General features: G+C 32.1%; 1 protein-coding gene and 1 long non-coding RNA gene across 2 annotated transcripts in view; one reads left to right on the top strand and one right to left on the bottom strand.

Moving 5' to 3' along the window:
• Window positions 1–12,508, bottom strand: part of LOC107443297 (very long chain fatty acid elongase 4) — a 47,527-nt gene that overhangs the window by 6,808 nt on the left and 28,211 nt on the right. Inside the window, exons 5-6 of the mRNA XM_087153529.1 lie at window positions 11,595–11,654; window positions 1,332–1,440 (exon numbers count right to left, since the gene is read on the bottom strand). Of these exons, the coding sequence (XP_087009655.1) occupies window positions 1,332–1,440; window positions 11,595–11,654 (169 nt within the window). The remainder of the gene's footprint in view (window positions 1–1,331; window positions 1,441–11,594; window positions 11,655–12,508) is intronic.
• Window positions 1–12,508, top strand: part of LOC147803175 (uncharacterized) — a 77,390-nt gene that overhangs the window by 37,198 nt on the left and 27,684 nt on the right. The window lies entirely within an intron of this gene.

Here is a 12,508-nt window from a genome sequence, read left to right as displayed (position 1 = left end):
AACCATGCGGATTTCTTACATTTGCCTGACAAAGCACTATTGAGGAAAAGCATGACTGAAAACATATAAACTGGTTTGATTGTCGTATGATTGTTGTAAGGCGACTCAAACAATCGTCTTTCATCGTCACACACAGCTAAGCAGAATTTTTTATACTTTCGGTTTTGCAATTCAACTGTAACATTAGGTTCCTATCAAAGTAGCAGAGGCTTGTCCATGGATCTCTCTTTCTGCAGGGATTTCTTCGTCAATAAAAATATTCATACGCGTTTTCTCAGTTTCTTTAATTGTGGCATTCAAATAAGCGTCTGTTCTCAAAGTTTCAATCTTATCATTTTTATTTGTATCTGTAATTATCTAAAATATTACTTAAACGTTATAAATATTTTTAAGTGTTTCCCTCATTTTTAAAATTTTTATTATTATTTCTTATTTAAATAGAATGGTATAGTTTTTTTGACTTAGAATAATTATTTTCAACAATTTCAGATACAATAATGATGAGATTTCATTTTTAAGATTATATTTATTTGACATTTTAAAATCTTATGATGACACGTTTTAAATTTTTAGAATATTATAAAAGTACTTTTTAACATTTACTAAATACGTATGCATTAAGAAATACATACATTTGATCAATATTAAAAAAAGTTGGTCAGTATTAAGAATTGTAATGACATAATATAACTATAATTACCTTATGGAAAATGATAATTAATCAAATACTACCAATTTATAAGTATTAAACAACAAACGTCAATTAAAAATGACTACTGATGGTCATCGAATCATAGTTTTAGATTTCAATCCAGAAATTATTTTATAAATGCTAAAAACTAATTCGAAATATTTGCGTCTCACCACCGCCATTAGGAGAAGAGCATCTGTTTTGAGATTCGAAAGAAATAGTTCGTCGGAAGTTAGCCATCGAAGTCAAACTTCCGCGCTTGTCACTCGACAAAAAACGTTCGAAATATTACAGTTGAATCAGGAAACTCACATTTTTTCGAATCAATCGAGCAGAAACCTGTAGTTCGATCGAATTTTGTTTTCGTTGCAAAAGGGCCCGTTAGTTGAATAATATTTCGCCGCTCGACTTTTTGTGATTCTAAGGGTTTCGCTTTTTTTTTTCTTCCGAACATTGATAATTAAAATATAAATCAAGAGCGAGAATTCAAGAAACGTTATAAACTTTAATCGTTATTAGTTTTTACTTTTTTATTGCCTATTTATTTTCATTCTTTTCTTTTTAAAACTTTAATTCATTCTATCTTTTACTGTAACTGTTGAATAGATCTTAATAACAGTTCCAATTGAAAGGGGTGTACCTGTACTCATTGTTCTGATAAGACCCCAAACGATAACAATGACGCTTGAATGGTGAAAGACGTGAAGAAATGACACTTGTCGTTGTTTTTTCCTTAGAACAAAGAAAAACTGAAAGATAGAAAAAATAAACGATTAACAAAAGCAATTGCATTTAAAAAATTTTAATATATATATATATATATATATATATATATATATAACGTCGTTGCCGAGTGGAAGGATTAAAACAGGTCTTACGTCGGGAAGGAGGGTACAAAATTTATTTATTAATTATTAGACCGAAGCAGTCATGAGAGTATGTGAAAGTGCACATGAAAAGTTGCGCTCCTTGGTTATATGTTAGGGAAAATTTTGCAAAGTAAAATCCGTAAAATGTCTTAATTTAGGGAAAGAGGGAACTCTTAGTAGTTGCTATTGGTTTATGAAACCAATAGCAACTATTAAGAGTTTTCCCACACAGAGCAAAGGGAAAAATGTCCTGCTCTTAATTAAATGCATACTTGAGCCAAAAATAGATTTAACAACAGGATGTGGCTTTTAAAAGTGTGAGAAAGTATTTCGATTAGAATAATTAATTAGGATAACATAAAAAGATTAATTGAAGCTTTTTATGTTACACACACACACACACACACACACACACACACACACACACACACACACACACACATATATATATATATATATATATATATATATATATATATATATATATATATATACAGTGAAAACTCCTGTTATGGACACTCCCGTAACCGGACGAGGACAGTCATTTTGGTCCTGAAACGTTGTTTTCTATCTCTACAAACCGGGCATTACTTTTTCTCAATTTGAAAAACTATTTTCGCTTTAAATTGCAAGCTAAAAAAATGCAACTTTTCACCATTTTTAAAGCACGTAAATAAGTTTTTTTGCCTTATCCGTAACTAAAAATGTTGTTAAGCTATTTCACCACTGAAAAATCAACTTGCCCTATCTTTGTAAAGAAAGGAGAGAAAATGGTACTGCACTCCTGAAATAATTCTGACATCGGCATCTTTTCATCTGGACAACATAGACCCCTCAAGTTGAAATGACATCTCTCAATGCTTCTTCCACATTGAAAATTTCTTTAATTTTCGTATACATTTGAAGATTGTATTTAACACAACTGGGGTAAAAAAAAAGAAAACAGAAGTATAATCTTTGAGGTGTTTATATAAATGAAACATTTATTCAGACACTTGATAGCTGATCAATTGTGAATAATCAACTTCGTAGATCCTCATGACTTACAGGTATGCATTACTTTTTTTTCTGTAAATCTTGGGAGGTTTTTTTTTCTTTCAAGAAGGTATTAACCATGATCCCTATCAAATGCTAAGTAGGTGTAAGGGGATGTAAAACTAATAATTGAAACGGACTGAGGACAGAAAGCTCCTATTCGGTACTATATGTCTAACTTGAGTATCTATGCTGATATGAAAATTATATTTATTTATTTATTTATCTGTAGCTACATCCAGAATTATGTATTTATTTCAAATTTTTTTATGTATTCTTTTTTATCTTTCTTATTGTTTAAATAAATATTCTTGTAGATATTTATAGTATCCTTGTAGATATTATTTAATTATTTCTACATTTTTGAAAATATTCTAAAAACAATTTACGGTGTTAAATTTCGTTATTAAAGTACCCTTCCCGTAAACGGACAAATTTTTCGGTTCCACGAATGTCCGCCTAACGGAGGTTTCACTGTATATATGTGGGAGTTAGTGCAGCATTAGATGACATAATGACGATTTAACAATCAAACTTAACATTTAATAGAAATAAAAGGATGTAACAGTGACATGTTTGGTGAGAGCTGCTTTCTCGCAGTATCGCCAAAACGGATGTGAATAAGAATTAGATTGTTCTATGGTATAAAGTCAAGAGTTAATTATAAATTCGGGAGTTCCCCTTCGGGGCATGTTGGCGCCTCTCAATGGCAAAAAGGATGATGCAACTATCTAAAAGTATTACGTGATGACTGATGATGCGATCTGCTGAGATATTACACCATAATATTGTAACAACAGCTCCACACACACACACACACACACACATATATATATATATATATATATATATATATATATATATATATATATATATATATATATATATATATATATATATATATATATAATATAAGTAATAAATAATAAGTAAGTCTTGTAGCTTAAAACAATTAAACTAATTTTTATTGACGAAAGTTCAGCTCAAAAGCTAGAAAAATGCCATATTTGCTCTCATTGCATAAAATTTTATATATATATATATTTTTTTTTCTTCAAATGGCAGCACTGAACATTATTCTTCGCCTTAGAAGATGCCGGAATTGTAACTCATTTCACGTTACCCAGTGGGCACCTGTGAACCAAAGTCACGGAGGCAAGCAACATTACCCACGCCACAAACCCGTTTAGAGGGTGGGCCGCATTCACACACAACAGAGGACAACACAACAGAGAGAAACATCCTTTCCCTGAGCGGGATTCGAGCCCGCAACCAATGGCTTTGCAGTCAGGCGCGCTAACCGCTCGGCCACCTGGCCGGCATATATATATATAAATATATTGCTTTCTTTTCAAGTTTTCTGCAGTACTTTCGAGCCGAGTCATCCGCTATTTTATACTATAAAACGAAGATTGTTTTGAAAGGATCCATAATAATTTTAAGAATCATTTATTGAGGAAAGAGTAAAGAAAAGCTATTTACAAACTTTACGCATGGAACAGAGTTTACCATTTCCAAAAGACAAGTGAACGCTTTTTTCACTTATATCGTATGTGAAAAAAGTCCTTTCATGTCATGTGATCTATAATATCCAGACTTTTTTGTTAGAATCGACGCCGTAAGATGTAATCATACGTCCGGATGAAGATGAATCAATATCTCAAAATATTTATTAATTTGAATGATTTTTGGTCTCATAAAAGCATTTTACTGCACAGTATGGACTCATTTTATAAATAAAGATTACATTGCTATTCAACGAAAGTTGATATATACGAAGAGCTATGTTAATTGTGTGAAAGAGATAATTTAAAGTTCTCATCTGCTGGAAGGGCCAGTCTACAATTAAAATATATTTCTTTTTAGGTTTAGTTTTAAAATCCACTTAATTCTATTAAGCTATCTATTATTTTAGATGTTATATATATATATATATATATATATATATATATATATATATATATATATATATATATATATATATATATATATATATATATATATATATATATATATATATATATATATATATATATATATATATATATATATACACTACCGGTCAAAAGTTTGCGAAAATTTTGAAATCTACAAAAAAAAGTTCTAAATTCAAATGTCCAAAGAACTGCGAAAAATCATTCAAATGCCATGAAAATTTGATATGTTCTAAGGTGAACTCTCTACAGTTAGTTACATATGATCAAATTGCAATACTTTGTTTTTTGCGAACTGAATCCAGCTTTTCATCATGAGTTGTTTCTATGGTGAAAAAAGTTGTTAAGTTTGAACACTTGCCAAACTTGCAAAAAAATTTTTTGTACTTTCTGTTAATAGAAAATAGTTATTTGAACAGTTCTATGTAAGTCCTCAAAATTTCAAGTCGATTTGATTTTTTTTGACGAAGTTATAGAATTTTGAAAAACATGTGTACTTCTCTCGATTTTTAAGCATTCCACATTTGCGGTCCTTTGGTCTATACATCTTCGACCAAAGAACTTTTTAATTTTAATGTTTTCTATATTTTCAAATAATTAATATTGATTATAAAACAAATATTCTTATTTATTATTGTAATTATTGTTACTACAAGGAACTTATTATGAATATAATTAAAACAATATCTCATAGATGTCACATTTCATCTAAAATTTGTTTGTTCTTGCAAACGATGCTCTGATATTTGAATCGAAGTCAGTTATGGGACATTTTACAACAGGAATGGAACTCTATATCACTTGAAGTGATTAATGGTTTATTAGAACGAATGCTATGCATATGTAAGGCTATAATAAAAGCAAAAGGTGGATGGTTCGAGGAATCTAAGATTTAAATGTTAATTTATTTAATTACAAAATACGAATAAGAATATGTTAAATATTTGACCTGTTGTAAATAAAATAGTTTAATAAAAATGCAAATTTTTTATACTATTGTTATTATTTTTTTAGAATTATTTATGTAATTATTGTTATAACTTTTTAATTTAATTTAATATAAAGTAAAAATATCACAACAAAACTAATACAGGTAAGCAATAAATATAAACAATAAATATAAACAATAAATATAAACAATAATAATTACAATAATGAATAAGAGTATTTGTTTTATGATAAATATTAATTATTTGAAAATATAGAAACATAAAAATTAAAAAGTTCTTTGATAGAAGATGTATAGACCAGAAGACTGCATATGTGGAATTCTCAAAAATCGAGAGAAGTACATATGTTTTTCAAAATTCTATAACTTCGTCAAAAAAAATCGAATCGATTTGAAATTTTGAGGGCTTACATAGAACTGTTCAAATAACTATTTTCAATTAACAGAAAGTACAAAAAATATTTTTTGCAAGTTTGGCAAGTGTTCAAACTTAACAACTTTTTTCACCATAAAAACAATCCGTGATGAAAAGCTGGATTCAGTTCGCAAAAAACAAAGTATTGCAATTTGATCATATGTAACTAACAGTAGAGGGTTCACTTCAGAACATATCAAATTTTCATGCCATTTGAATGATTTTTTGCAGTTCTATGAACATTTGAATTTAGGCCTTTTCTTTGCAGATTTAAAAATTTTCGCAAACTTTTGACCGGTAGTGTATATATATATATATCCTGGATAACTTTTGATCTAATGATCTGATCTTCACGTTCTAAGATTCAATCTTAATGGCTCGAGGGGTTGATCTCAAGTGTGCCAATTAATAAGTGTTGACGAGATTTTAAGTTAAGAAAGCAATCGCAAAAACGTACTTTCTCTGAATAAACATAAACTGCTGTTTGTAGAAAATGCAACACCATGAAGGAATCATCAGAATGAAATGAAATTCGCAGCAAATGTCAATTATAGGATATTATGCAAATTAATAAAGTTTCAGAGCCATCGCGCGTGCGTGGCGCGCGCAGCGCCCTCTGAATTGATGCTGAAAGCGTATAAATAAAGTGCTGTAGCGGGACGTTGAAAATAGTCTATGATTATTTGTTAGTGGCAAACGTTTAGTGAGACCTGAGTATGCCTCCACGACGGAAGAATAAGAAATTCAAGCAACTTACGGAGTTTGAACGAGGGAGGATAATCGGCCTTCGAGAAGGAGGATTTTCCTATCGCGCAATAGCAGCTCGTATGCAGCGGAACAGTTCAACAGTGATGCGAGTTTGGAAGCAGTGGACCGACGAGCACCGAACAACTCGAAAAACAGGCACTGGACGGCAGAAGGTGACGTCAGAGCGCGATGATCGACACCTGCTCCGCATGGCGGTGAATGATCGCACAGCTTCCTCCAGGCAGCTGGCAGCACATTGGTCTACTGCTACAGGTGTACAATTGTCGGCTTCGTCAATTCGTCGTCGTCTGCTGCGCCGTGGATTGCGTGCAAGGGTGCCATTATACAGGATTCCCCTCACGGCGGATCATCGACGGCTGCGTCGGCAGTGGGCTCTTGAGCACAGAGACTGGCGAGCTGATTGGCACCAAGTTGTCTTTTCAGATGAATCACGCTTCAATTTGTGGACCCATGATGGCCGTGTTCGTGTTAGACGTTATGCCGGTCAACGCTGCCTTCCTGAGTGTATTATTGAACGACATAGTGGTCGAACACCCGGAGTTATGGTCTGGGGTGCGATTTCGTATCATGGACGATCCAATTTGATACGAATTGAGGGTAATCTCAATAGCAACAGATACGTCCGTGAAGTGCTACAGCCCGAAGTCGTTCCTTTCCTTCAAGGCATCCCTGGAGCTATCTTTCAGCAGGATAATGCACGCCCACATGTTGCGCGGACTGTTAGAGACTTCCGTTCAGCACAACGCATGCAACTTCTTCCTTGGCCTGCTTATTCGCCGGATATGTCGCCTATTGAGCACGTGTGGGATATGGTTGGTCGGCGTCTCACTCGTGATCCGCGTCCTGCAGTTTCCAAAGACGAACTTTGGTTGCGCATACAAGCGATATGGAATTCTCTTCCTCAAGCAGATATTCAACATCTGTTTGACTCCATGCCACGTCGTATAGCAGCACTTATTTCAGCGCGTGGTGGCTGCACCAAATACTGATTTCGGACGCTTAATTTGTTTCTTTTGTTTTGAAAATTTCATCATTTATTTGTATCAGTACAAGTCGTTTCTGCATTAAATTTCATTTGATTCTGATGATTCTTTCATGGTGTTGCATTTTCTACAAACAGCAGTTTATCTTTTCGGATTCAGATTTCTGTCCCGGGGTCTGGGAAATATGGTCCCAATAGTTTGATCAAAAGAGCGCTTCAAAGTTTAGACCCCTTAATGTTAATTTTGATTTTTTCGTACATTATATCTCTACAATTTTTTAAGCGAATTTTTACACACAATTATAAAATTCGTTTTTCCAAAGATAATTCCATGAAAAAAAATAACTTTTAGTAAATAATTATTAAATTTTTAATTATAAGGTAAACAATTTTTAACATCGTTTCAAGGAATATAATGCTTCATAGCAAAATACAAAGTGTGAGCGAAATCGGTTGAAAAGTCCCTGAGAAGTTGAATTTAAAAAAAAAATCGTATATTTAAAATTTGATTTCTCAGGAACTATTCAGCAGATTTCGCTCAAATTTTACAGTTCGTCATGTAGAATTATATTCTTCAAAATGATGCAAAAAATTGTATACCTTACATTCCAAAATTTCTTCTACCTTTATTAAATAAAATAATAAAAAATAATAAATATTTGCTAAAATTTATTTTTTGCATAGAATTATCTTGGGATAAACGAATTTCATAATTGTGGGCAAAAATAATTCAATTCACTTCAAAAGTTTTCGAGAGTATATTAACATACGCAATAGTGATATACGAAAGAAATAAAATTAACATTAAAGGGGTCAAAAGTTTGGAGCACTCTCTTGCCCAAATGTTGAGAAATTATTTCCCAGTGGTTACCCCCTATGTTTTTGGGGTTAAAAATGCAAGTCATAAAAAAAAGATACCAACAAGTCTGCTTGAAATCAAGCGAGTATGTAAGGTTGAGGATGCACTTCTTGTTTTTTCGGTGGCGCCATCTATTGCCAAGAATATGACTTTACGATACACATACGTCACAACCTGTTTCATTTGCTTTTCATCCGTTTTTGCAGATCGTATTTTTGACCTGAACCAGAGAACGAACAATCTCTTATTCAGTATTGATCTGTCATGGGAATTTGGAGGACTTTGTGACCTCGAAAGATTTAACGTGCACCAATCATCATTTAATACACGGGTATTTCTCGGTGGGCTGAATTCGCACTCCCGTTCTCATGAACATGAGTCCAACGTCCTACCCATCAGGCTATACTGGCCTAAACCGGGTGTTTTCTTACTAATTATTTAAACCTCATATTCAAATATATTTTTAAAGACACTTGGATATTGTAACTATTTATTGATTTTATTGGAATTAGTTTAACAGGGGCCTTTGATTTCTATTTAATAGCATCCCTCTTTTTAAAGTAATCTGATTGAATCTAGTTGATCTGAAATAAGCGTGGAGGAATAAACAATATCTCGTGGAATCAGATTTTCCAATAATATAATCAAAATAAATTAGATAACCTGATTTCAAGGGATGCTGTGTATCCCGCCAAGTTTATTTCCAATATTTTTTTTTTTTTTTGAATTATTCACAGGTTTAGGGAAGATGCTTACCTTTTTGTTGGGATTAAACAATATTCTGGGTTCGAGTTGCCATGCTGGGACAAATTGTCAAGGAGAAGTAAATGGCTTCAACTAAGAGACATTATTCGACACCATTTGCTCTTACTTTTACGATGAGAGGGGGGGGGGGAGTTCAAAGTCTTAAGTAGGAGTCTCGATTATTTCATTGATTCTGCAGAAAAAGGATCTCCTGGGTTAGGTATCACCGACAATCACTTCGCTGACAGATCATATTACCGAAGCCAAATCGATCATTTTGCTGACATACGACAGAATCATTCCGTTCTTAATTTTTTGAAATGTTAGATTCTATACTTTTCACACGTGAAAGCGAAGCGTTACATTAGCTAAATAGTACGGCACCCCATTATACCTTTCCTTCCATTACAACGACCCATGCATAAAGTCCAGTTCGCTATTTCATAAAGAAATTATTTAAACCATTATTTCTTTTGATCACAATAAATGTAAAATACTTTTAAATCTCTTTGATAGAAGGAATGACCCATAATTCTTATCTGAAGTCCAAGGTGGTCGTAATTTATGCTCATTCTTTTCAAAAGATGCAATCAACCATACTTTTCTTGTTAGCCTTTCTTTTTATCAGTCCCCTTGTGTAGCTTATTTTCGAATTAAAACCTGTTGTCTTTGCAGTTACTTCAAAGTATCCAAAATGGCATTCCCATACGAGCATGTGCATCTTCCTGCAATTGAAACGAGCATCTTCGATTTCTTCGGACCCATTTAATCGCTATTCAATAGTGACCGGTATTCAATAGTAATCGCTATTCAATAGTAATTCAATTGTAACATTAGGCCCCTATCATTGTAAAAGGATTGCCCATCAAAAAAACTTATCTCTTTTGGCTATTTAGATATTTAAACTTATCTCACGTATGCTATATTCGTTTTCCACCAATGAAAACATTCCTATGTTTTTTCTCAACTATGGGATTGGGGAGAATTTTTAAATGTGTTATTCAAATTTGCGTCTGTTACGATATTGTCATCGTTATTTGTGTCTGCAATCATCTAAAATATCACTTGAACTCTTTAATAAATGTTTCAAAGTATATTAATAATATTTTTTTTAAAAATAGAATTGAATAATCAGTTTGATTTAGAATAATTATTTTAAACGTTTTTGTATGCAATAATGATGAGATTTCAATTTTAAGATTCTTTTTATTAAACGTTTTAAGCTCTTAAAATTGCATGTTTCAAATTCTTAAAATATGATAAAAGTACTTTCAAACATTTGCTTTAGATAATAATTCATAATTTCCATTTTTTTTACAATTTTAGAATACTTAAGCATCAGAAACTACACCCATCTAACCTTATCATAAAACGTAAGCACATATCAATAATTTTAATAAGATTAATATAGTCGCAATTACTTTGTATAAAATGATACTATTATCAAATATTGGCAATTTAATTTCAAAAGTAACAAGTAAAAAAAAAAAATGAAAAGCAACTACTGGTAAAGATCGAATCGTAGTTATGGATTTAAATCTCGAAATTACATTATTAATGTTAATAAATTCTAAAAAAACTGCATTCCTTCATTTAAATTATACCATTGTTCAATTAGCTCATTCAATTCTATTCATTGTTCAATATAAAATTGTCACGGAGTAAATTTATAGATCATCCTGACTCTCCGGTTTCTCCACACCATTACAGATACTTTATGATTGGTTAGAAATAGTTTAATCGAAGTCACGCTATCTTGTTGGTCACGGGACAAAAAACGCTGGTAACATTACAGTTGAATCAGGAAGCATACATTTTTTTCGAATAAATCGAGCAGAAACTGGTAGTTCGATAAAATTTTGTTTCAAATGCATAAGTATCTTCATACATTTTTCAGCCATGAACAGTAACTCTTGCGAAACGGAGTGTGTCAATATTAAAAAAAAAAGTTGCCTTGCTACCAATTCTTCTGTAAGTTGCTAAATACGTATTTAAGTAAAACGTTGCTTTGTCGAAATTGGTCAAATATTTCTTAAAGCTATGAGTTAATATTTTTGTGCACTCACACTATAACAAATTCATATTATAGCGTCCATTTTCGACCGGACATCGAGAGTTTTCTGTAATTTCAATGACGTCACGCTTGATCGTCGCGATCCTAGATCACAATTTTAATTTAAAAGAACAGCAGAAAAGCCTCACTTTTTCAAGGAACAATTTTACATCCAACTCTTTAAAGACTGTGTAGGTATGTTCCGAAATTTTGCACTCTAGAACAAACCGACGGATGAATAGTTTAAACATATGTGGCCAATAATATTTATATATATTTAAAGAGTTATACTTACAGTATCAAGGAGATCGACATACTTGCTCAGATAGAATGACCACATTATTCTGTATATGTTCTGAAAAGATAAAAGAAAAAAAAACTAAATCCACAATGTTTCCTTTTCCATACATCTTAATGAAATTTAAACTGGGATATATACTTCAGTACATGATTCTGTAATATTGTTAGTTTCAATTTTATTGAAAAAATTGTATTAAAAACACGAAAAGTAAAATGTGAGCCGGCTGCCCGCTTCCCAATGATGTGAACTGGGTTTAAATTCCAGCGATGGTGGGTCGATACGAATTCCGCACCCGGCTCGCACCGACCACAGTGCTGACGTAAAGTATCCTGAGTGGTAGACGGATCATGGGTTAGAGTCCCTTTGCCGTTAGGCTATTCGTGTGAGGTTTACGTAGTTTTCCTCTCCATGTAACACAAATGCGTGCTAGTTCCATCAAAAAGTTCTCCTCGAAGGAAAATTTCTCGAAGCCCCCAGTTCTATCATCAAGTATTCGAAACTAAACTGAAAGTGAATTGTTCCCAACGGACAGTAAGGAGCATGGGAAGTGATCCATGGTTGGCGATTTATCGAAGGATATCATAGCCAAAAATAAAAAAAAACCTTTAATCAATATTAAATTTAATAATAATTTGACTGTGGCAAATCGCCATAATACTATGAGAAATAGTATAACCCTGTAACTGAAACATTTTTGTGGTAAGAAATAAAGAGTTATAAATAGATTTTGATGATTGATTTAGTCACAGACAGTGAAATAAAGAGTTTTACTTTGTAATGAAATAAAAAGTTAGCCGTTACATTGATTGTGAAGGAAAGAATGAAATATTTATTAGTTTTTCACAAAAAGGTAATAAAATTAAATAATTGGTTTAAATTAAATAAAATTCTATTAAGAATAATTTAAA

This window comes from Parasteatoda tepidariorum, chromosome 10 (genome assembly GCF_982258835.1).
Source record: "Parasteatoda tepidariorum strain Cologne lab strain chromosome 10, Ptep-v5.0, whole genome shotgun sequence".
Classification (NCBI taxonomy): domain Eukaryota; kingdom Metazoa; phylum Arthropoda; class Arachnida; order Araneae; family Theridiidae; genus Parasteatoda; species Parasteatoda tepidariorum.
This window is presented reverse-complemented; position numbering and strand designations above follow the sequence as displayed.